The 22,985-nt window shown below is 41.5% G+C and overlaps 6 protein-coding genes, 1 long non-coding RNA gene and 1 pseudogene across 9 annotated transcripts; 4 read left to right on the forward strand and 4 right to left on the reverse strand.

The window, feature by feature from the left end:
• Positions 1–3: 3 nt before the first annotated feature.
• On the reverse strand, positions 4–1,639 carry LOC104788679 (2-methyl-6-phytyl-1,4-hydroquinone methyltransferase, chloroplastic-like). Its single transcript, XM_010514456.3, has 3 exons — positions 832–1,639; positions 424–730; positions 4–326 (listed from the first exon to the last, which is right to left on the reverse strand). The coding sequence occupies exons 1-3, from the start codon at positions 1,374–1,376 to the stop codon at positions 168–170; spliced, it is 1,011 nt and encodes a 336-aa protein (XP_010512758.1). The 5' UTR covers positions 1,377–1,639; the 3' UTR covers positions 4–167.
• A 784-nt stretch (positions 1,640–2,423) lies between these two features.
• LOC147945069 (major pollen allergen Ole e 10 pseudogene) lies at positions 2,424–2,751 on the forward strand (annotated as a pseudogene).
• Positions 2,752–2,951: 200 nt separating this feature from the next.
• On the reverse strand, positions 2,952–4,660 carry LOC104788680 (2-methyl-6-phytyl-1,4-hydroquinone methyltransferase, chloroplastic-like). The gene is made up of 3 exons (XM_010514457.3): positions 3,927–4,660; positions 3,491–3,797; positions 2,952–3,380 (listed from the first exon to the last, which is right to left on the reverse strand). The coding sequence occupies exons 1-3, from the start codon at positions 4,469–4,471 to the stop codon at positions 3,222–3,224; spliced, it is 1,011 nt and encodes a 336-aa protein (XP_010512759.1). The 5' UTR covers positions 4,472–4,660; the 3' UTR covers positions 2,952–3,221.
• A 127-nt stretch (positions 4,661–4,787) lies between these two features.
• LOC104788681 (guanine nucleotide-binding protein subunit gamma 1) lies at positions 4,788–6,333 on the forward strand. The gene is made up of 4 exons (XM_010514458.3): positions 4,788–5,127; positions 5,673–5,725; positions 5,845–5,889; positions 5,966–6,333. Exons 1-4 carry the CDS (start codon positions 5,020–5,022, stop codon positions 6,048–6,050), a joined length of 291 nt encoding a protein of 96 aa, XP_010512760.1. The 5' UTR covers positions 4,788–5,019; the 3' UTR covers positions 6,051–6,333.
• Positions 6,334–8,152: 1,819 nt separating this feature from the next.
• LOC104788682 (uncharacterized) lies at positions 8,153–11,050 on the forward strand. 2 transcript variants are annotated; one of them, XM_010514459.3, is made up of 4 exons: positions 8,153–8,792; positions 8,932–9,825; positions 9,915–10,119; positions 10,222–11,050. In XM_010514459.3, exons 1-4 carry the CDS (start codon positions 8,637–8,639, stop codon positions 10,755–10,757), a joined length of 1,791 nt encoding a protein of 596 aa, XP_010512761.2. In that variant the 5' UTR covers positions 8,153–8,636; the 3' UTR covers positions 10,758–11,050. The 2 variants fall into 2 exon arrangements, with proteins under 2 accessions (XP_010512761.2, XP_010512762.2); XM_010514460.3 differs by having other exon boundaries at positions 8,186–8,792; positions 9,915–10,113.
• LOC104789860 (uncharacterized) lies at positions 10,998–13,270 on the reverse strand. 2 transcript variants are annotated; one of them, XM_019245449.2, is made up of 10 exons: positions 13,234–13,268; positions 13,075–13,126; positions 12,841–12,924; positions 12,635–12,751; positions 12,395–12,544; positions 11,820–12,307; positions 11,631–11,730; positions 11,493–11,552; positions 11,307–11,399; positions 10,998–11,224 (listed from the first exon to the last, which is right to left on the reverse strand). In XM_019245449.2, the coding sequence occupies exons 1-10, from the start codon at positions 13,263–13,265 to the stop codon at positions 11,123–11,125; spliced, it is 1,278 nt and encodes a 425-aa protein (XP_019100994.1). In that variant the 5' UTR covers positions 13,266–13,268; the 3' UTR covers positions 10,998–11,122. The 2 variants fall into 2 exon arrangements, with proteins under 2 accessions (XP_019100994.1, XP_087308694.1); XM_087452568.1 differs by having other exon boundaries at positions 11,048–11,224; positions 11,820–12,317; positions 13,234–13,270.
• A 270-nt stretch (positions 13,271–13,540) lies between these two features.
• Positions 13,541–15,077, forward strand: LOC147945070 (uncharacterized). The gene is made up of 5 exons (XM_087512793.1): positions 13,541–13,741; positions 13,797–14,333; positions 14,423–14,627; positions 14,730–14,956; positions 15,003–15,077. The coding sequence occupies exons 1-5, from the start codon at positions 13,541–13,543 to the stop codon at positions 15,075–15,077; spliced, it is 1,245 nt and encodes a 414-aa protein (XP_087368919.1).
• A 5,076-nt stretch (positions 15,078–20,153) lies between these two features.
• On the reverse strand, positions 20,154–21,278 carry LOC104788684 (uncharacterized). The gene is made up of 3 exons (XR_768535.3): positions 20,984–21,278; positions 20,736–20,806; positions 20,154–20,424 (listed from the first exon to the last, which is right to left on the reverse strand). It is a non-coding gene; the product is annotated as an uncharacterized LOC104788684 (long non-coding RNA).
• Positions 21,279–22,985: the final 1,707 nt, after the last annotated feature.

Here is a 22,985-nt window from a genome sequence, read left to right on the forward strand (position 1 = left end):
ATGTTTGACAAAACAGTATATAAATAGCATAGATATCTCAAGTAAAAGAGATCCAAGAAAGAAGGTTCATGATATTCCGCTTGTTCGTAGATAGGACTCAAATCTTTCTTCACCATAAGATGATGGTTTACAATGATACATTGTTCATGTACTACAACAGATAGGGATCATATGGGTTGGTCTTTGGGAACGATCTGATCCTTGATCCACATGTAGATCGGGACTAAGACAAACCAGGCAGCCGCAAGGGTTCCCAAGAGGAAGCGCCCCAAGAATGAGAAGGGGTTGCTGACAGGCTTTTCAACGTCCTCTTCCTTTGGACCAAGCTGCAAGCAAATTTGAATGAGATATTTTAGCACAATGAAAGAGAGAAGAAAGCCAAAAAGGTGAGAAAAAGAGGTAGGTAGGGGCCGGGGGTAAAACCTGGAGAGGAGAGTCACCAGAGGCAGGTTTGATACCGGTGACAGAACAACCCATGATAAGGCCGTGCCTGCGAACACCACGGTACCACTTGGGGCCAATCCTCTTAAGCTGAACGTCCTTGAAACCAGCTTTGGTGAACCAGTCGATGTACTCTTCCTCCTTGGGGAAGAGCATCCACACATCAGCAAAGAAGCGAGAGAGCCAGAAGGTGGGGTAGACAGGGCCAATAAGACAGGCTTTACCACCGATCTTGAGAACCCGGTAGGCTTCCCTTATGCCTCTCTGAGGGTCCGGCCAGTACTCAATGCTGTGATGATTGATTGATAAATAACAACAACACAACACAAACGGAGATGGATAAGAGAAAGAAGCTAAAATTAATGGAGCAATGATTCGGATAGTGCAAACCTTCCAGCAGAGACGTATCTATCGGCATAATCAGTGGGGAAAGGGAGATCCTCAGCATCTCCCTCAACGATCTTGCATTCTTTCAAGGGCTCCTTCTGCTTTGCCTTTGCCAGCTGATGCGGGGACTGGTCCAGAATGGTGACATTCTTAGCTTTGACAGTCTTGACGATCCCCAGGGTAGTGAAACCAGTGCCGCCGCCAACATCGACCACGCGCATGTTTGGATGGCTGAGATCGGCGGGCTCGAGAGCGTCGTCCCTCATATCCTCGGTCCAATGCCCTGGATTGATGATATGGTCGTAAACGATGGATAAGAACCTATAGAACCAGTAAGCCTCTTTTTTGTGCTGAATGAACCTAGGTTGTGCCGAAGGCCGCGATGAGGAGGAGGAGGAGACGCTGCTGCATCTAGTTGCCACCGAGAGTCTGGGTGCGGCGGTGGTACGGGAGACGGAGAGCAAGGTCGGGCGAGGAATGGATCTGGAACCGGGGAAAGCTAAACCCTTGGGGAAGGTAATGGCCCCGTTGAGCATAGAAGAAGCCATGGATGACAGATCCGTTGAGTGAGTTAGGTGGTGAAGAAGAAGAAGAAGAAGAAGAAGAAGAAGAAGAAGAAGAAGCTTATCCTACTAGTAGTAATACTACTACTATCACCAATTCTCTCCGCCAAGGAAACAAAACAAAATGACTAAGACCCCCTCTTCTTACTGTTACTAAATCTTAATCTTAACTGAGTCGGTCAGCGATGTGATGACTCCAACCACATATGTCTACACTTTTGTTTACTAAAAAAAACGTTGTTAGAAACAGGTAAACGTTGTTTGTTGCGTTAACACACACTCATTTGTTGCGGCCCATGGGCCCATATGAATAATAAAAATGATTGGGCCTTTTGGGATTTTTAATACCACCAATGTAAAAAAAAAAAGGCGACGTCACTTTTGGAGAAAAGAAAAAATGCAAGGGAAAAGTGCAAAAGAAAAAATGTCAAAAAAGCCTGAAGTTATTTTGATTCGAACATTTGATACACAATTGTTTTAGATTTTAATAATAATACATCAAATAATAAAAAAATAATAAAAATGTGTCATTTAAAACCCAAAACAATTAGTGTTATTATTTTTTATATCCAGTATTTTCCAATTTCAATTTTACTTCGATTATCTAATTAATTATTAATTTTTAATATAAAAAACTATTGGTTTTCTTTTAACCATATCAAACCGGCAACAACAACAAATCTCGTCTCCTTCTTCTTCTTCTTCAGTTGTGGCTACGAAAACGGTTCCGTCGATGAGAATAACCAATGTTTATCACGCTGGAGAATCTGATTCTTCATGTCATGGCGGTGTGTATGAAAGTGTCATCTCCTTTCACTCATCCACAATGCCTCTTCATCACCATCGTTAAGAAGATTAAGAAACAAAGCATCATTTATGAAATTAACGATCTTTGCTCCTTTTCCTTCAACAGTCTCCAACGAGTTCAAGCTTTGATTCACAGAAGAAAATCTCAAAAAAATTGCCAAAGAAGTCAAGAATCCTTGTACACTTACAAAAATTCTTGATCTTTTTTTTTTTTTTTTGTTCCAAATGTCATCGCAGCTGTTAACGTTCTTTCTCCTTCTATCTGCTGTGGCGATTCCTGTTGTGACTAGCAACAGACAATGGTTACACTGCGTCGGCCGAACAGTTACAAGCTAATATCGATTATGCTTGTAGCCAGTATAATGTTGACTGTACACCAATCCAGCCCGGTGGAAGTTGCTATGAACCTAATACTTTACTAGACCATGCGTCTTATGCCATGAACGCTTATTATCAAAATAATGGTCGTATCGATAGTGCTTGCAAGTTCAACCGTACGGGCTGTTTTATTTTTGTCGACCCAAGTCACGGTTCATGTGTCTACTACACTTGAATAAGTTTTTTTTTTTTTTTTTTAATATTATACGAAGAGTGCTTAACGTACTCATCGCTTTTATTATCTTCGGATTTGTTGTATTCCCAAACTAAAGATAAATAATATTCTTTATAAATTAATAAAAATGTGTTATTTTTGAAATGGAATAATTTATAAAGAATTGGTGTATTGAATGATTTGAATCTAACTGTTTTGAATTTTAAATAACACATTTTTATTATTATTATTAAATATTCAAATAAAAATAATTTCAGGTTTTTTGGTATTTTTCCCAAAAGTGAAATCATCAGCAGTAGGAATCAGAGGAGTCAATAGAAAGAGAGAGTCTTTCTTTCTTTTCTTCTTCGACGACGACGACGAAAATTCAAACTTGTACGGACTGAATACTTTCTCGGCTTGTGGTGTCAGATCTGCGATGCGAATCGGTGTACAATGATACATTGTTCATGTACTACAACAGATGGGGATCATATGGGTTGGTCTTTCGGAACGATCTTATCCTTGATCCACATGTAGATCGTGACTAGCATAAACCAGGCAGCCGCAAGGGTTCCCAAGAGGAAGCGTCCCAAGAATGAGAAGGGGTTGTTGACAGGCTTTTTAACGTCCTCTTCCTTTGGACCAAGCTGCAATTTAAATGACAATTTTAGCACAATGAAATGAAAGGGAGAAGAAGCCAAAAAGGTGAAACGGAGAAGAAAAAAAAAAAGAGAGAGGTAGGGGCCGGGGAAAAAACCTGGAGAGGAGAGTCACCAGAGGCAGGTTTGATACCGGTGACAGAACAACCTATAATAAGGCCGTGCCTGCGGACACCACGGTACCACTTGGGGCCAATCCTCTTAAGCTGAACGTCCTTGAAACCAGCTTTGGTGAACCAGTCGATGTACTCTTCCTCTTTGGGGAAGAGCATCCACACATCAGAAAAGAAGCGAGAGAGCCAGAAGGTAGGGTAGACAGGGCCAATAAGACAGGCTTTACCACCGATCTTGAGTACCCGGTAGGCTTCCCTTATGCCTCTCTGAGGGTCCGGCCAGTACTCAATGCTGTGATGATTGATTGATAAATAACAACAACACAACACAAACGGAGATGGATCCTCAACGATTTTTGATTTTTTTTTTCTTTTGTTTTGAAGCTAAAATTAATGGAGCAATGATCAGGATAGTGCATACCTTCCAGCAGAAACGTATCTATCGGCATAATCGGTGGGGAAAGGGAGATCCTCAGCATCTCCCTCAATGATCTTGCATTCTTTCAAGGGCTCCTTCTGCTTTGCCTTTGCCAGCTGATGCGGGGACTGGTCCAGGATGGTGACATTCTTAGCTTTGACAGTCTTGACGATCCCCAGAGTAGTGAAACCAGTGCCGCCGCCGACATCGACCACGCGCATGTCGGGATGGCTGAGATCGGCGGGCTCGAGAGCTTCGTCCCTCATATCCTCGTTATAATGCGGTGGATTGAAGATTTGGTCGTAAGCAATGGATAAGAACCTATAGAACCAGTAAGCCTCTTTTTTGTGCTGGATGAACCTCGGTTGCGCCGAAGGCCGCGATGAGGAGGAGGAGGAGACGCTGCTGCATCTAGTTGCCACCGAGAGTCTGGGTGTGGCGGTGGTACGGGAGACGGAGAGTAAGGTCCGGCGAGGAATGGATCTGGAATCGGGGAAAGCTAAACCCTTGGGGAAGGTAATGGCCCCGTTGAGCATCGAAGAAGCCATGGATGACAGATCCGGTGAGTGAGTTAGGTGGTGAAGAAGAAGAGGAAGCGAAGCTTATCCTACTAGTAGTAGTACTACTATCACCAATTCTCTTGTTACCGTTATTATTAAATCTTAATCTTAACTGAGTCGGTCAGTGTGTGATGACTCCAATACACCGACACACTTTTGTTTACTAAAAACGTTATTACAACAGGTAACGTTGTTTGTTGCGTTAACCACACCCACATTTGCTGCGGCTCATGGGCCCATATGTATAAGAATGGTTGGGCCTTTTGGGTTTTTTTAATACCACCAATGTAACCCAAAAAAAAGCACGTGAATTTTTGGAGAGAAGAAAGAAAAAATGCAAAAGAGAAAAGTGAAATCATCAGCAGCAGAATCAGAGGAGTCAATTGAGAGAGAGAGAGAGAGAGAGAGTCTATTCTTTCTTTCTTTCGACGACGACGACAATTCAAACTTGTACGGAGTGAATACTTTTCTCGGCTTGTGTGTGTCAGATCTGCGATGCGAATCGGTGATTCCAGTGCTTAGATAGATATCGATAGATGGAGGAAACGCCGGCTTACGAGCAGGACGCTGTTTCTCTCGGCGGCGGCAAGCACAGGATCCTTGCTGACCTTGCTCGCGTTCAACAGGAACTTGTCTTCTTAGAGGTATTACTTTTACTACATCTCTTTCCTCCTCCTCCTCCTTTCGCGTGTTCTTTGCTTGATTGAGACCATAATTGAGTATTTGACACTTGTGTGTATGTTATGTATCTTCTTTCCTGGAAACTAGGTAGAAATTGTTTTAAATTAGTTCTCGTTTTCCGCTGAATGCAAATTAGTTCTTTGATGGAGAGTGAATTAATTAGATGTGCAGCAGATCTGTTCCAATCTGAGCTTTTCATAGACCTTGCTCGTTTTTTTATATTTTTGGGTACAATTCTGATTTCTTTACTCTATTATGCTCAAAATCAAATCTATGGAAACTTTATGGATCCACTATTTTTTTATCCTGAGGGATGTAGTACAAGTATTACTTATCTCATAAAGGTTATGTGTTCTACTATATACTTCAATCCAGCCCCTGTTAAAGTTTAGACGATGTGCTTGGACGCTTTTACACCTATGCTTGCTTCTACTAACCGTTATTTAACTCTTTCTTTCCATATATATTTTTTTTTAAAAATTTCATGTACTGTGTATATTGTATCCAGAAAGAGTTGGTAGAGGTCGAGAAGACAGATATTGTATCAACCGTCTGTGAAGAGTAAGTAAGGGAAACTCTGTTCTTTCTTAGCTGCTCTAGCTAGGTTTATTATTATCTGGATTTGACTGGAAACTTTTGCTGTTGATTGCTGATCAAACTGATATTGCCTTGATTCACAGGCTTCTCTGTGCCATCGAGAAAGAACCCGACCCTCTGTTGCCACTGTGAGTGCTTCTAAACCTTGCAACTCTAGTTTTCTTTTTGACTCGGAATAACTGGCTAATGCTGTCGGGCTGGCAGAACCATTGGACCTTTGAACTTAGGATGGGACCGGTGGTTTGAAGGACCAAATGGAGGAGATGGCTGCAGATGCTTAATACTTTGATTACAAGACAGTAATGTTACATATAGTTTCTTGCTAAGATATCTTTAAAAAAAAAAAAGAAAAAAAAAGGCGTACAGATTAATGAGCACTGGATTGGCATAGAATGGCTTAGTTGGACGTACGTAACAATATATGTATATGTATGTAAAAGATCTGAATCTGACATGCGAGCAATGGGAGTTTCAGCTTCTCGTTTTCTTTTCCTAAATTTTGTTGAAAGACGATGGAATGTGCATAATGATATTTTGGGGACTAATGAGGAAGTGGGTATACCTTGAAGACCGTTAAGTGTGTCTCCCTTTTGTATATTTTTGTAACTTTTTGTCCACATCCACTCTCCATATTTTTGCTATTTTTGCTATTTTTGCTATTTTTGCTATGGATTGCTCAGACCTCCTAAGGATGACGTCTAATATCGAGGATTGGCCGACCTTTTCATCAGAATTGAAGGATTTTATTCATTTCAGAGATAGATTTGCTAATTTTAGTATTAGATATATTTCCCGAGAGGATAATATCCGTGCTGATAAACTTGCGAAATGTGCAAGAGCACGAGGTTTCTGTTTTTCCCATGTAAGCTCGTCGGTACCGAATTGGCTCTCTCTCGAAGAGAGTTATCTCCGATAACTTAATATATGGGGTTTGATCGTCAAAAAAAAAAAAAAAATCCACTCTCCATATTCAGATTCACACACACACACTAGTCTCGAGGTTCAGAAATGCTGTCGCACCTATTTTTAGATAAGAGATCATTGGAACACAGAGCACATGCCTCCTCCTCTCTTCTCTTTTTATTGTTCACCACCACTTTATTACTGTTCTCCACTTATGTACTTCCAATCTTTACAGATAATCTTACCTCTTGGTGTCTGTAAAAGTAGAACCCCCTTTTGCTCTTTTTTTCTTTCTCTTGGGTACCACATTGTCACAAAAAAAAAAAAAATGAAAAAAACAATTGTGAGGGCTCTTTTTAAAATTATAGAGAATCATAGTAAAATAGTCATTTACGGGTTGTTTATTTGGATATTGCTAAAGAGAGTTTATGCATTCCTAAATATTCCTCAACTTAGTGATGAATAAACAAATACTGCTACTCTGACAACCTTTGAATATCTGTCAACTAATCTTATTGGTCAAAATCAGAGCTGATGACATCATTAGAGAGTTCGTTCACTGGTAAGCCCACAAGATGAAATACATAATGTATGTATGGTAAAAAATGAAAGGAGAAAGTAACAGATAGATAGAAATGGGGTTGGTCGAATAGAAAGAAAAAATATATATGATAGAGCAGCCGGAGGAAGCACGTTACATTGTGCAGGAAATCTGGTAGTCAGAGAGAGAGAGGACTCTGCACAGTACATAAAAATATTTGATTGTAGAGATTCAAAACACTTAAGCTCGTGATGCATTATAGAGAGAGAGAGAGAGAGACTCAGTCACATGCTCTCACAACAATCACATAAAGCCAAACCCTTTTCTCTTCTTCCCGCTCCTCAATTTATTTATCTTTTTGCTTTCTCGCAAGCAATACAATACAATAATAGTACTACTACTAGTATATGATTTTTGGTTGGTTTTATATAATTAAAATGACTAGGATAAGTAAGATAGCCGTTGTCTCTCTCTCTCTCTCTCTTTTGAAGTTGTAAATCTCGAGTAACTTGTTTGATGAAACTCATAATGATGATAAAAAAACATGTCCCTAGACTACTAGATACATGATGTATCTTCACATACACGTTAGACTATCCATTAGAGTACTATGGGAGGAAATGGGACTAAAGAAATAAATAAATAACAGTGTCTTGCGATTGTGAATGGGAACTCAGAGCAGAGGGCCGGGTTAGCGCTCTCAATTGGCTGGCCAGAAAAAGAGTTGAGTAAAGAAGAGCATGGCCTTTGCCCTGGGAAGAGAGAGAGAGAGGTAACGGTCATACTTGTTGTGTCTCATCATCATCTATGAAAGTGCCACGTCAATGTCGGTCAACTGTGTGGGGGTCCACTTATTCTCTCATCTTCCGTTCCGTACCTCTTTACTTATTTTTCCCACCTGGCTTTCTATTTTTTTTAAGAAGGTTACGATCTCTCATGCCTCGAAAGAAATAAGAAGAAACAAAAAAAAAACGAAATCTAATAAATGATGATGTTTGACTAGAAGAACTGGGTGAGTGATGATCTGTGTGTGCAATTTACTAAAAAACCTTTTCTTTCCGGCCATCAACTAAAATAAAATATGGAAATTGAAGGCAGAGAAAGAAATTGTCAGTAAACTAATTAAAAAAGGCAAGGACGTTGATGATGAGAGAAGAGAGTCTGCGAGAGAGAGTGAGAGTGAGATGGGTTTAGTTTAATAGAGAGAGAGAGAGAGTCATTAACATAATACTAAAAGGTTTGTTTATTTATTAGTAGTTTGGGTCGTGCTTTAAAGAGGAACCGAAAAGCGGGAGAGAGTGAAGAAGAAAGAGAGAGAGAGAGAGAGTGTGTTGTCTATTGTTTTTTTCCATTTTTTTTTTGGTTTTGGTAACAAACAACAACAGGAATCGCCGGAACAAGAAGAAGAAGAAGAAGAAGAATGCGAAGAAGATGGACAACAACAACAACAAGAGCATTGGCGTGAACGAGCAAGTTCTCGAGAAACAAATCGGCGGTTGCATGGCCGGCTTCTTCAACATCTTTGATCGGCCTCATCTCCTCTCTCCCAAGCGTCTCTCCTCCTCCTCCTCCTCTTCCTCTCCGCCGGTCAGTAATCTCTTCTTTCTTTCTTTCTTTCTTTTCTCGTAACAATAATAATAATTAATTAAACACTTAAAACTACGAACAAACCAAAGCTTAATAATATTATGTATGTAATCTAATCTATATATATATATTTCTCCAGAGCCCTGAATCTTACTCCGCCTCCGAGAGGAGTTCCCCTCTTCTTAAATCAAGATATATCGGAAAGAATCAGAAGAGTGTCTATTCTACCCCTGACCTGCTCCTCTCTCCGTCCCCTGATTCTCATCATCTTCTCACCAGATCCCCGCCGCTCTCTGCCCCCGATGAACGATCTCCTTCTTCTTCTTCTTCTTCTTCTTCCTCTCGGTCCTCTTCCTCTCCCTGGAGGTTCTCTAAAGAAGCTCCTCGCCTCTCCCTCGATAGCAGAGCCGTCCTCGATGCCAAGGGTTCCCTCAAACCCAGACCGATCCCACCCGACTCCTCCCCCAGCGTGATTGCACGCCTCATGGGATTGGAGCCATTGCCGCCACAACTACCTCTCCAGAGATCTGCTTCCGAGTCCAGGCTCTCCAGAGACTACACATTTTTCGACTTCCATGATGTCGTCAAGGCTCCCGAAGATCCGGCCAGACCAACTCCTCCGCCTCCCTCCTCAGCTGTACGCCGTAAGCCTTTCTTCGATTCCGGTGATTTCTTCCCTCCGGACAGAGTCTCCAAAATCAGCGGATTCCAAGCTCCCCCAAACGATCTCGAAACCTTGAAGCAACTTCTCCAAGCTCTCAGGCTCAAAGGACTCTTGCACTCTTCTAGCTCTAACAAACATCATCACACCCGTATCCACAACCACATTAATGATGTATCAGCTAGGTCCCCCTCTGGCTTCAGATCTAGACCCGTCACACCGAGCCTCAAGAGTCCACCTAAATCTAATAGGACGGCGAGACCAACGCTCAAGGAGCAGCGGAGAGTCTCTCCATTCCCTTGGCAGAGACCCCAACCTCTCCAAACAGAACGCTCCAAGTCTTCTTCCAGGAGGACTATATCCTCTCAAGAGGTAAAGCAGAACCGTCCTCCTAATCCTATCCTTGCTCGCTCGAGTAGTTTAAGCTTTTTACATGCTCTTCTAATTGATCCATCGTGCAGATGTGGAAGGTTGATGATTATAACAGACAAGGCAAAACTTTATTGGAGAGATGCGACAAGCTACTCCACAGCATTGCCGAGATGGGAGCTGCTGAGGCCGCAGAAGACTCACAGCCGAGCCCCGTCTCGGTTCTTGACGCCTCACTTTACCATGAAGACTCTTCCCCATCCCCCGTCATGAAACGCAGCCTTGATTTCGGTGCTGGTACTTACTAACTCTCTCTATATATATATATATTAAGATGTGGCGCTAACTAAGTCTCTAACTAACTGTTACTGAGCCTCTTCTTACCTTATCTTATGACAGAATCGGAAGACGAATCTTGGGGTGGCTCCTTCTCATTCTCATCATCGTTAGACTCTGAATATGTATACATCTCTGATATCCTCCGAGCTTCCCATTGCCTTCCACAGGAGTCCGACATCTTCTCCCTGCTGGAAAAGCAGCAATACCTCAAAGGAAAATGCGCCTCCAGAGCCGCAGCTCAGGAGAGACGGCTCATCTTCGACGCAGTGCAAGAGATTGTTGGGCGGAGAAGCAGGTTGCCACCGTGGATGATGGTGGCAGAGGCTGATAAGATGCAAGTCATCTGGTCCGAGTATCAGAAGATCAGAAAGACAAAGTCGTCGACAGAGGCAGAGGAAGATGACCTCGTGGGATACGTGTGCGGTGTCCTTGGAAGAGATCTATCAGAGGACCGGTGGCGAGATCGTCAGGTGGACATGTCAGAAGCGGTTCTTGACATCGAACGGCTCGTATTCAAAGATCTCATCGGTGAAACCATACGCCATTTGGCTTTTCTTAACAGGTCCGACTCGCTGCGTAGGAGGCTGCTCTTCTGATACAAACTAGGCTTAAATCTCTGACCTCAAATGTCTGAAACAGAACCCCCACCTCCTACCATGTCTGTCCAACGGAAACATGAGAGAGTGATGATGGGTTCTTAATTTATGCTTCTTTTTATTTTTTTTTTATGTTTTTTTTAGTATTATCAATTAATATGTGTGAGAGTTAATGTTGATTTATCCATCATCCGTGCATATATACTTGGGACTATAAGAACAACTCATATACACTGAATGTTAAGCGCCACGATCAGCTGTTTTTTTGTAATTCTGATTCAAAATTGCTGCTACTCAGTACTCACTTAAATGTGTGGGCTACTTTTGTGTACGTTACTCTCGTATGTGTTAGTAGCAAGTAGTAGTCAGAGAGTCAGACATGGATAAATATTATGACCAGATGGGCCTATCTCTGCTTGTCTCTGTGCTTCTGATACCTTCAGCTTGAGAATGGAGAGAAGCAGAGCCTGAATATCCACGTTTAGGTAAGAGATATAGAATAGAATATGAAGTTGTAGAAAATAAAGAAGTTTGAGCTGAGTTTAGTACGATTTGAGGTCGATGCAGAGGAGGGTTCATCTTTAGAGTCATGTATTCGATCGTTGCTGCGTTGTATGAATGCCCACCAACTGTATAAGCAGCCTGATAGAACCTCCAAATCAGAGACTTACATTAACCTCTGTCTGAATCAAACCAGTAAGTGTTCAGTAGTTTTATGTTTGGAGGAGATCAAACCTTTTGCATCAAGGAGAAGAGCTTTACGTCGGTTTCTGGTACGCCGTAAGCTAAGTATGCCTGAATCAGACAACCAGGAAAATGTAAGTTTTGTATCTGCAAATTGAAGTTTAGCGAAAATTCCGAAGACATTATTACATGCATGATCAAGGCATTGTATATGTTGATCCAGAAGGCGAGCTTCTCGTTGTGGCTTAGTTCTGTTGGATTTACTCTGGCAAGTCTTTCGACGAGGTTCCTGTAATAAAAATAGCACATAAGATAAGAGTATGTCAAATTCCAAGGACCCTAACTGAATCTCTGAAGATGCTTAAAATGTGTTAATACCTGAATCTCCATAACTCATCTGAAGCATATCCGAGCCTCTTCTCCTCAACAGACATTGAAGCCACTTCAGTTGCAGATCTGTAACTCCCTATGTCAGCCCAGCTCAGCTTTCCTTGGACTCTATAAGGATCAAATGCATTGCTCTCTGTTGCTAAAACATCTGAGTTCTTCTGAATATCGATCCGTGGACTCTGTGCCCACTTGGAGATCCGTGAGTATTCTGAAGGAGACCACCACGATGTTGATGACGATGATGTAGGATTCTCACGAGAAGAAAAACTGGTAGTCTCTTGTGAGGATTTGGATCCTGCAGATGTCTCTCCTAGAGACACAAATATGTTCCTCATGCATCTAATCATCTCCTTGGATAGTTCATTAGCATTATCAACTCTCTGCAAGGACTTTGCCAGTTTGCTTCTAGGTTGTCCTTTGTGATCCTTACGGCGTAAAGTTTCGTTCTTTTCGGAAAGTCTAACCAAATCTATAGGCTATAGCATTCTGGGCAACAATATTGTAATCAGAGCCAATCTCATGAGGCAAAATATTTAACATACAGAAGAATTCGATTAACATACGGGTGGAGATAGAGAATGCGTGAGGTTATACTCGGCGAGTTTTCTCTCATTTCGCTCTTGAATCAGCAAGAAATGCAAAGACATGATCTCTTGTTCGAGCTTAGAGACCGTCGCTTCCATAGCTGCGATATTGGAGAGAAGTTCTTGAACCTGCGGGTTTTATAGGAACATTCACAAGGTTCAAGCTTTTATCTCTGAACGTCGCAAGCTTAGAACTTAGGACAAGTTGGAGAAACATACGCTACGTGGAAGAGAAGATGCGTGAGACAGCTCAATTTTATGGCTTTGATCAGAAGCCTTCAACAATAGAGCGCGTAGTGCAGTTTCCTTCTGTAATTGATCTCTTAACCGCTGCACCTGTTTCAGACCGTAACAGAGTCTGAGCTGTAACAAATTTTTACAGATTTCTGGATATGATTAAAAGAGAGGTGAGTGAAGCTACTCACATCGTGCTCGAGTTCGAATCTGTAAAGGTTAAACTTGCTCTTCTTGGGGGAATCAAGACCGTTGATCACTTTAGTAATCTTTGGCTATATTTTCAGGGAAAACGGAGTCATAAGAAGTAAAGTTTTTGAAGAAGTAAAGAGGAAATGAGTAGAAAACTAAGGTGAATTGACAGCTTTGACAGCTTGAGGAGCAAGTTAATGGAAACTCTTTCATTGGTTTCAAGGAAACTGAACCTGTGAGAGTTTAACGTCTTTGGTCTGAGAGAATCTGGACAAAGAACTTGCTCTGCATAACACATCAATGATGGAATTAGGAAGAAACAGAGAGTAGGAAGAAGAAGAAGCACTATTCAGACAAGAAAAGAAACTGGAAAAAAAGGAATGAAACTTTACTGTTTAGATGCAAGCAGAGAGTCTTCAAACATTGTATGTGTGAGAACTGAAACTAAAATTCTCCTTCCGAAGTGATTACAACAGTTGCCTCCCAAGTCTCCCGAGCTGAGGTGGAGGTGCTGGACCTTGGGGTTGCCAATGAGGACCTCCGAAATAAATTGAAGAAGGCGGGCGATCTTTACTATGAGGCAGCGGAGAATGAAAAGGCGGCTAAGGATAAATTGCACGAGGTCGTACTCTGCAACGAGCTTCTGGAAGCCAGCAACAGCTGCGAGATCGAGAGAGTGCGGAGGGAGAGAGACAAGCAATGAGGCGAACTCTCCGTCCGTTGATCGAGGAAGTGAAGGTCCACTTTGAGGAAAGAGAGAAGCTTGCTCCAGCCAAGATCCGAGCTGCCGAGATTAGGGCTAATCGGATGCTGATTGAAGAAATCTCCAGGGGGGAGATCCAGGACAGCGAGGCCGAGCTCGGGCTTTTGCGAGCTGACGAAGAGAAAGCTGACGAAGAGGTCTCAAAGAGCTGACCCTTCTGCATTTTCTAACCTTTTGGAAGATACGCCCGAGCTATTATGCGACGAGCACCCTTTGAGTATTGCCATTGATGAGTCCAGGCTCTCCAGAGACTACACATTTTTCGACTTCCATGATGTCGTCAAGGCTCCCGAAGATCCGGCCAGACCAACTCCTCCGCCTCCCTCCTCAGCTGTACGCCGTAAGCCTTTCTTCGATTCCGGTGATTTCTTCCCTCCGGACAGAGTCTCCAAAATCAGCGGATTCCAAGCTCCCCCAAACGATCTCGAAACCTTGAAGCAACTTCTCCAAGCTCTCAGGCTCAAAGGACTCTTGCACTCTTCTAGCTCTAACAAACATCATCACACCCGTATCCACAACCACATTAATGATGTATCAGCTAGGTCCCCCTCTGGCTTCAGATCTAGACCCGTCACACCGAGCCTCAAGAGTCCACCTAAATCTAATAGGACGGCGAGACCAACGCTCAAGGAGCAGCGGAGAGTCTCTCCATTCCCTTGGCAGAGACCCCAACCTCTCCAAACAGAACGCTCCAAGTCTTCTTCCAGGAGGACTATATCCTCTCAAGAGGTAAAGCAGAACCGTCCTCCTAATCCTATCCTTGCTCGCTCGAGTAGTTTAAGCTTTTTACATGCTCTTCTAATTGATCCATCGTGCAGATGTGGAAGGTTGATGATTATAACAGACAAGGCAAAACTTTATTGGAGAGATGCGACAAGCTACTCCACAGCATTGCCGAGATGGGAGCTGCTGAGGCCGCAGAAGACTCACAGCCGAGCCCCGTCTCGGTTCTTGACGCCTCACTTTACCATGAAGACTCTTCCCCATCCCCCGTCATGAAACGCAGCCTTGATTTCGGTGCTGGTACTTACTAACTCTCTCTATATATATATATATTAAGATGTGGCGCTAACTAAGTCTCTAACTAACTGTTACTGAGCCTCTTCTTACCTTATCTTATGACAGAATCGGAAGACGAATCTTGGGGTGGCTCCTTCTCATTCTCATCATCGTTAGACTCTGAATATGTATACATCTCTGATATCCTCCGAGCTTCCCATTGCCTTCCACAGGAGTCCGACATCTTCTCCCTGCTGGAAAAGCAGCAATACCTCAAAGGAAAATGCGCCTCCAGAGCCGCAGCTCAGGAGAGACGGCTCATCTTCGACGCAGTGCAAGAGATTGTTGGGCGGGTAACGAGGAGTTGACTTGTTAAGCCATATTTTCCATTTCGCACAGAATCCTTCGAACTGTGAAGAGATGAACTGCGGGCCATTGTCAGTGACGATTTCGTGTGGAACGCCGTACCGGTAGATTATGCTTTTTAGTACGAACTGTTCTACCTCTTCACTTGTCACCTTAGCATAAGCTGCTGTCTCCACCCACTTAGAAAAGTAATCAGTAAGAGCAAGTACGTACTGAACTCCTCCTAGTCCCCGATGCAAAGGGCCAATGATATCCATAGACCACCTCATGAACGGGTAAGGTGCAGACACGGAAGACAGGAGTTCGGTAGGCTGGTAGATTGACAGAGCATGCTTTTGACACTTCTCACAAGTTCGGGAATACTTCTCGCAGTCGGCAACCATAGTAGGCCAAAAATATCCTTGTCTTTTGATTTTGAAGGCCAGAGTTTGCCCTCCCGAGTGATTTCCATTGGGACCTTCGTGAACAGCTCGCATCAAGGCCGCGGGCTCCTCACCAGCGACACACGTTAGATAGGGACCTGCTGTACTCCGGCGCAAGAGTGCTCCGTTATAGACGCCATACCGCGTACTGACAATTTTAAGTTTTCTAGCTGCCCATTTGTCAGCCGGGAGTTCACCTTGTTCTAAGTACGCCCAGATCGGACTCCGCCAGTCTCTTGCCCCCCCCCCCCCCCCCCAATTATTAGTGTTCGTGTTGCCTGGTAGTTTGTTAGGTAAGATGATTTGATCCGGGCTCGGAGGCCTGGGTATCACTGGATTGGGGACTTCCGAACTAGTTTCCTGCTCATCAGAAACAGGTGTGACTGCCGTGGTTGGATGAGTCTCTGCGAGTAGGAGTAGTCGCGCGAGCTGTTTCCTCGGTGACTAACTTCTTTTTCATTGCCCTAGTAACGACGCTCGAACTTTCCAATTGTATGCTTGGGTACTCGATAACTTCTACCGGGATTACTCCTGTCATTGTTGGGTCCGAAGTCGAGGCTAGTGACGCCAGAGTGTCTGCAGCTGAGTTTTCACTTCGCGAGATCTTAGTGATTTCAAACTCGTTGAATTTTGTTGCTAACTCTTTAGCTGCGGCCAAGTAGGCTTCCATGCGCTCGTCCTTGGTCTCGTATTCTCCAAGTAGGCTTCGAACGCCAATTCTTACAACGAGTCTAAGTCCGGCTAAGAAAGACTCGTACTCGGCTTCATTATTGGATGCATTGAAGGCCAGACGGATTAATTGCTCAATTACTTCTCCAGTGGGAGAAACGAGATGAACTCTGACTCCAGCGCCCGTTTTAGACGATGCACCATCCACATGTAGGGTCCACGGGACATCCACATTGCTTTCAGCCGAACTAGCAAGTGGAAGTTCTATCAAGAAATCTGTGAGGACTTGTGCTTTTGCGCAAGTTCGAGTTCAGAACTCAATGTCATACTCACTAAGCTCAACTGACCATTTTACCAATCTACCGGACTGGCTCGGGCTGTGAAGCACTGTATGAAGTGGCTGCATTTTTAGGACAACAATCGAATGCGACTGAAAGTACGGTCGTAACTTCCTCGCCGAAATTACTGCGGCTAAAGCCAATTTTTCCATCATTGGGTACCTAGATTTGGCTCCTGTGAAAGACTTACTGATGTAGAAAATTGGTTTCTGCTCCCCCCGTTTTTGCGAACTAAAACTCCGCTAATTGCGCTTACAGATACGGCTATGTAGAGGAAAAGCGGTTCACCGAGCTCAAGCTTTGCTAGAACTGGTGGCTAGGACAAGTAGGTTTTTAGCTGGGAGAACGCTGCTTCGCACTTCTCGTCCCATGCGAATTACCTCCCTCCTTTATTTAATAACTGGTAGATTGGGAGGCATTTATGAGTTGAACGAGAAATAAAACGGTTGAGTGCAGCTATCCGTCCGTTTAAGCGTTAAACTTCTCGCAAAGTCTTTGGGGAACTCATGGACAAGAAAGCGTTGATCTGTCTTGGGTTCGCTTCAATTCCTCTTTCTGTTACGATATAACCCAGGAATTCCCTTGATGGAACAGTGAACGTACACTTCGTGGGATTGAGCTTCATCCTGAACTGGTTCAGGATCTCGAAACACTCTTTCAGATATGCGAGGTGCGAGCTAGACTCCATAGACTTTACCAACATGTCGTCGATATAGACTTCCATGGTTTTCCCGAGCTATTTCTCAAACATCCGATTTACCAACCGATGGTCAGTTGCTCTGGCATTCTTGAGGGCGAATGGCATCACTTTGTAACAATAGGTTTCGCGGTCTGTGATAAATGCGGTCTTCTCTTGATCGTTGGGGTTCATGAGGATCTGATTGTATCCGGAAAAAACATCCATGAAGGACATCAGTTCGTGCCTGGAAGTGGATTCGACTAACCTATCGATGTGAGGAAGTGGAAAACTATCCTTAGGGCAGGCCTTATTCAGGTCAGTGAAGTCAACGCAGACTCGTGATTTCCCATTTTTCTTTTTGACAACCACGCTATTGGCGAGCCACTCCGGATATTTCACCTCGCGTATCTGCCCAGCCCGCAGTAGTCGTTCTACTTCTTTGTTGACAATTTCGGCCCGCTCAGGGCCGAGCTTCTGTCGCTTTTGCTTTACAGGTCTAAATGTTGGATCTACGCTAAGCTCGTGCGAAATGATTTCGGGTTTTATCCCTTGCATTTCGTCAACTGACCAGGCGAAGGTAATGATGTTTTCCTTGAGAAAAGAAATCAAACTAGCCCGGAGCTCGCTTTTCAAACCTGCCCCAATCTTGATTTCTTGATCCGGGAATTTTGGATTGATGAATTTAGCTTCTGTGAGGTCACCTCGCAACTGCTTACGAACTTGATTTTTGGTGACCTCCAGCTGTGGTTGCTATTGGATCAGGAGCTTTGTGGCTTGCAAGGTAGCAGCTTCTGGCGACTCTTTGGCTCCCCAGGATTTCCCGAACTCCCTGAGGAGTTGGGAACTTGACGCACTGATGGTACGTCGACGGGACCGCCTTCATCTGAAACAGCCAAGGTGTCCCTACTATCGCGTTGTAGGCCGCAAGTTGGTCGAAGACTGTGAACTCCACCATTTTTACTATGCCTTGAGTGGAAACGGGTAAAGTTAACGTTCATAGTGACATCGAAGTTTCGCTGGTGAACGAGACCAGTGGGGATGGAGGTCCTGCGATGTGCTCCCTCCCGATGCCCATCCTAGTGAGTGTTTCCTGAAAAATTAAATCGACCGAACTCCTAGTGTCCACTAGGATTATGCACACCTCTTGGTTTGCTACATCAAGTGATATAACGAGTGCATCATCGTGAGGAGTATCTAGATCCTCCGTTTCCTTCTCCAAAAAGGTGATCTCAGGTAGATCGCTCGGAGTGAACTTCGCCCGTTTGGGTGCTGAACCAGAGAGCTTGTGTTGATGGTCTTTGATTGTTGTTATCGAGTTGCAAAATAAACGCGAGCCTCCCATGATTACGTCTATTCGTTTTTTAGGCCTTGCGTCCCGTCAGTTTGTTTTAGCTTTTTTAGTGGGGGGACATCCTCATCGAGTTCGGATACCGTCTTTGGGTCTAATTCGTCGATCGAAACATTTGGCATTTCGCCAGACACAAACTTTTCAGCTAGAAGATTCATCAACTTCTTGCTCCTAAGACAGGAGGTCAACCCGATCAGCATACGCTCGGTGAGAGGCAGACAGATCAGCGACCGAACTTGAGACTGCCTTTAGTTGGGTAGAGACCTGACCTTCCAAGCCATCGAAACGCTCATATAGAGCAGCGGAGGCAGCTTGCTGGCGCTTGGACTTCTCTGTCAGATCCTGCAAAAGCTTTTGGATTGTTTCCAGTGTTACATGGTTAGCGGATGCGTAAGCCATAACAGAAACTGTTCGACGAGAATTTGTGAAAAAGCGTCGGAACTATATGGAGTGTAGGTGATGACCCCCCTCCTTCTAGCGCTAAATGTGAGAACTAAAACTACAATTCTCCTTCCGAAGTGATTACGGACGGAGGAGTTCACCACCGTTTGAGTTCTGAACTAAACTGAGAGTGTTTGAGTGCAAAAAGTGTATTATTGCTTGAGAGTAAAAGTTTTTTCGATCCCCATTACAATGGTCTTCCCTACGTATTTATATCAATTTGTTTCATACAATCAATGTCTAATTAATCATCTACGCAAATCTCGGTTCCTAATTAATTCGATTAATTGCAAGAATCTTTGACCAGATCTGAGCTGCGAGCTGATTCGAGGGATGCCGTTCCGAGTTCCAGACTTTTCGTTGGGCTTAGCGGGCCGGTCAATGCTATGCCCTAGGCCCATTTAGCATGAATGTCTTAGACCTTTTGCCCGTTATCCGAGATGAACAATCGTGGGTACAACAGTATAATCGATGAATTTGGCTTCAAACTTGGTCTGGATCTCTCCAAAGTAAGTCGAGCCAAAATAAATATTCTGTAAGTCCCATTAATATTATTGTAGTTGACAATCCTCGCTATAAGGACTTGCCCTATAAAACTGCTTGGAAATAAATGGAAAATAAGAATAACAAAACAAAACAAAAAAACTATTTTTATTATGTCAGTGTATGCAAATAAATGCAGTGTGTTAAAAGAGATCGAAATGCGAAAGTAACGTATGCATTTTCTTTTGTACAGGAAATAAATGCTGAAGGAAGGAAAAAATAGTGCATGGCCCAAACCCACGCGCTCTCGGCCTGCTCAATTTCTAAAATATGCGAAAAAGGCCCAATTTCGAGGGTTATAGTCCACGGGTTTTTGTCTCACGCGCTCAACGCGCGTTAGGTGCGTGTGTGTTTTCTTCTTGTAATAAACAAACGAACGTACCTTATTAGAAATAGAGTTTTTTAAGAGTTCTACCACATTTATAATTCTTTCTATCCGATTGTACCACATTCCAAAACTCTTTTCAAAAATACCACAACTGTATGATAGAATGACCAATTTAACCCTGTTTTTTGTTTCCTTTGCAAAATAATAGAAAAACGTTTTCTTGTTTTTTATTTAATAAAACTGCTATGTCATGTCTTTTCACTGTCTCCCACAGTACTCCAATTTTAAATTAAAACAGTTCTATGTTATATGTGACAAATGATGGGTGTCTTTGTCTTTCATTACGTGAGAGTGAACTAAAGAGTATATTAATTGGCTTGTGTTTATGAATAATTAAATCTAAACAGATCTGATAATAGACAAAATTGAAATTATGTTATGAATGGTCTATTAAAGACAAGTCATTTACATTGGTCCATCAGATACATGTCTATTTATGCAAATAGTCCATCGATGGTCCATCACTAACAAATGACAAATGGTCCATCGCTACCAAGATTAATGATTAATTGGAAGAAGAAACAAATAATCATAACACATCTGGTCCATAAGCATATACTCGGTTGGAGAGTCTTCAATTTGTTCTTTCTCTAATCTCTGACTTGTGGCTTCCTCGGGACTTCAAAGCTATGATAATAGACAAAATAGAATAGACAAAATTGAAGAGCACTCATTTATATTGGTCCTTCTGATAGCAAGATGTCCATATCTAACAAAATGATATGTCACTAACAGATAGTCCATCGCAACAAAATGTTTTATAGCTTATAATGGTCTATCGGTTAGCAACTGGTCCATCAGCCTAAGAGTCCATCAGATAAAGATGTCTACTTCTAATTGTTGTCCATCACTACCAAATGGTCCATCGATCACAAGATTCATGACTAACTTGAAGATGAAACATATAATCAGAACTCATTTGGTCTATAAACACATACCTGGTTGGAGAGACTTCAATCTTGTCTTTCTCTACTCTCTGACTTGTGGCTACCTCATGGGTTTTGGATCTCTGATAATAGACAGAATGTAGTAGACAAAATAAAGCATACGTCATTAACATGTCTACTTCTAATAGATGGTCCACTGCTAACAGATGGTCCATCGCAACCAAATTGTCCATCGACTACCTAATGGTCCATCAATAACATAAACCCTAGATCTTAGAAAAGTTAAAAAAAAAACATACACAAGCTCGGGTAGAGGGTCTCCGAAACTAGACCACTGTGTTGGTCGCCTACGGAGGGGTAAGGTGGATCAGATAGAGTACATGGTGGACAACTGGACTTGATTAAGAATTTCGCTATTAGATCGGTTGTCCATTATATGCCGCCGTCGGGAGTGGAACAGAAAGAGGGTCGATTGTGAAAGTGAGAGTTATTGAGAATAAAGTGATGTTAGCAAGAGAGAGAGATAGAAATTGCAGAAGATGAAAAATCGATAGTTACAAAGGAAGAGATAGATGGTTTCTCTCTTTTTGAGATAAAGCGGAGAAAAAAATCAATGGGAAGGAAAAGATTTTTTAATTGGTCTGACAACTTTAACTCCCAAATATCTTAAAGAAAAAAAAGATAGTTTTTTTATTAATATCAATTCCTTTTGGTTATTCACGTGTTGTTTCCAGCCCATCATATACAGGGCAATTTAGTCAATTTATCTACCTCATGTGGTAGATTAGAAAAAGTGTTTTCATTTATGGTAGATTTGGAAAGTTTCTAAGTAGATGTGGTAGAATTGACAAAATTCCCTTAGAAATATATCTGCATTAACTTAGTAATGGAATTAAATTTACTTCTTTAATCCAGGAAAAAAAATAGTCAATTACTTCCGATTCTAATTTTATGATCGGGAAATGTTCAAAAGTGATATATATTAGATTTTAACCAGCGGTACACCACAGATCTATAGATTTTGTTATTATTTATAACTAGGTTTTGAACCCACGCGTGAATAGATATATTATGATGAAAATTATATATGATTGATTACGGTAATAAAATATTATTTTATAAAAAAAATTAAATTAGTATTATTATTTTCATTGTTAAAATTTATGGTAATTTTCATTGTTACTTTTACTGTCTGGTTCTTCGTTATAATTTTTTCTTCTTCTTACTCGTCAACTTTTTCACAATCTTCTACTGAAAAACATTTTTTTAGACTAGACTACCACACAACTTATTAATCCATCAAACTCAAATTATTTCTTTTCTCATAAAATTTGTAAAATTGATGAAGAGCAGCATAATTAACACATGGATCTAATTATTGATAATTTTATCTATATACTTATTTTGTTTTAGATTCACACGTTTATAATCTTCTCCAACCAAAATCCTTACTTGGTTTATAATATTTTAAAAACATAATAAAATATACTAATAATAATTTATTTAATATGAATTATATGATATATAGAAATATAAGTACACTATAAGAACATATTAATTATAAATAAATAATATCAATTATGTTATATCATCAAATAATATCAACTGTATCGTATTCTCAAATAACCGTTAACGTATATAACCGTAACCGCTTGAACCGAAACCGTATTTAAACGTAACCGTTTAACCGTTTATTAAACAGTTATAGTTAAAGTTAAACAAAATTTCTAACCATAACCGATGGTTAATAAACCATAACCGTAACTATGGTCATGCCTATGTATAGCTAATAAAACATGTGTGTTTATTGTCCATCTTTCTTCTTTAAACTCCAAAACTTGACTCAAACATCAAATCAAGGTCTTGCGATATCAATCCTTCTTCCTTAGACCCAAAAATAAAAAATTAATGAAAGAATATCAATTCATCTATAAAATCATACACAAAAATATGTTTTGTAGGCTTGTAGCTCATAAGAAATAAAAAGCACAAACGTAGATAAATAAGATAATTTATGTTTTACATCAATATTTATATTATTTTAAATTTTTAAAAGGTTTCGAAATATAAAATTTGAACTTTTTAAAAAGTTTCAATATTTATAATATTTTAAACTTTGAAAATTTAAAAATTATAATATTTTAAAACTTTTTAAAAGCTTAGAACTTTTAAAAGTTTCAATATTTATAATATTTAAAATTTTAAGAAATTTAAAAATTATAATATTTTTTTGAAACTTTTTAAAGTTTTAATTTAATCAAATAAAAAACCGGATCAAACCCAATAATTTTTAAACTTGGA

The sequence above is a fragment of the Camelina sativa genome, chromosome 5, assembly GCF_030686135.1.
Source record: "Camelina sativa cultivar CO46 ecotype springtype chromosome 5, ASM3068613v1".
In the NCBI taxonomy this organism is placed as follows: domain Eukaryota; kingdom Viridiplantae; phylum Streptophyta; class Magnoliopsida; order Brassicales; family Brassicaceae; genus Camelina; species Camelina sativa.

Excerpts from the sequence above, each read along its gene's own strand:
- LOC104789860 (XM_019245449.2), bottom strand. The coding sequence starts at position 13,265 with ATGTTTGAAGACTCTCTGCTTGCATCTAAACA. Across the intron at positions 12,308-12,394 it reads CGCATTCTCTATCTCCACCC|CCTATAGATTTGGTTAGACT; the intron begins GTATGTTAATCG and ends AGAATGCTATAG. Across the intron at positions 11,731-11,819 it reads GATGAGTTATGGAGATTCAG|GAACCTCGTCGAAAGACTTG; the intron begins GTATTAACACAT and ends TTTTTATTACAG.
- LOC104788679 (XM_010514456.3), bottom strand. The coding sequence starts at position 1,376 with ATGGCTTCTTCTATGCTCAACGGGGCCATTACCTTCCCCAAGGGTTTA. Across the intron at positions 731-831 it reads AGATACGTCTCTGCTGGAAG|CATTGAGTACTGGCCGGACC; the intron begins GTTTGCACTATC and ends CAATCATCACAG. Across the intron at positions 327-423 it reads CTGGTGACTCTCCTCTCCAG|CTTGGTCCAAAGGAAGAGGA; the intron begins GTTTTACCCCCG and ends ATTTGCTTGCAG.
- LOC147945070 (XM_087512793.1), top strand. The coding sequence starts at position 13,541 with ATGAGGCGAACTCTCCGTCCGTTGATCGAGGAAGTGAAGGTCCACTTT. Across the intron at positions 13,742-13,796 it reads AAGAGAAAGCTGACGAAGAG|CTATTATGCGACGAGCACCC; the intron begins GTCTCAAAGAGC and ends GATACGCCCGAG. Across the intron at positions 14,628-14,729 it reads CAGCCTTGATTTCGGTGCTG|AATCGGAAGACGAATCTTGG; the intron begins GTACTTACTAAC and ends ATCTTATGACAG.
- LOC104788680 (XM_010514457.3), bottom strand. The coding sequence starts at position 4,471 with ATGGCTTCTTCGATGCTCAACGGGGCCATTACCTTCCCCAAGGGTTTA. Across the intron at positions 3,798-3,926 it reads AGATACGTTTCTGCTGGAAG|CATTGAGTACTGGCCGGACC; the intron begins GTATGCACTATC and ends CAATCATCACAG. Across the intron at positions 3,381-3,490 it reads CTGGTGACTCTCCTCTCCAG|CTTGGTCCAAAGGAAGAGGA; the intron begins GTTTTTTCCCCG and ends TTTAAATTGCAG.
- LOC104788681 (XM_010514458.3), top strand. The coding sequence starts at position 5,020 with ATGGAGGAAACGCCGGCTTACGAGCAGGACGCTGTTTCTCTCGGCGGC. Across the intron at positions 5,726-5,844 it reads GTATCAACCGTCTGTGAAGA|GCTTCTCTGTGCCATCGAGA; the intron begins GTAAGTAAGGGA and ends CTTGATTCACAG. Across the intron at positions 5,890-5,965 it reads CCCGACCCTCTGTTGCCACT|AACCATTGGACCTTTGAACT; the intron begins GTGAGTGCTTCT and ends TCGGGCTGGCAG.
- LOC104788682 (XM_010514459.3), top strand. The coding sequence starts at position 8,637 with ATGGACAACAACAACAACAAGAGCATTGGCGTGAACGAGCAAGTTCTC. Across the intron at positions 8,793-8,931 it reads CCTCCTCTTCCTCTCCGCCG|AGCCCTGAATCTTACTCCGC; the intron begins GTCAGTAATCTC and ends ATATTTCTCCAG. Across the intron at positions 10,120-10,221 it reads CAGCCTTGATTTCGGTGCTG|AATCGGAAGACGAATCTTGG; the intron begins GTACTTACTAAC and ends ATCTTATGACAG.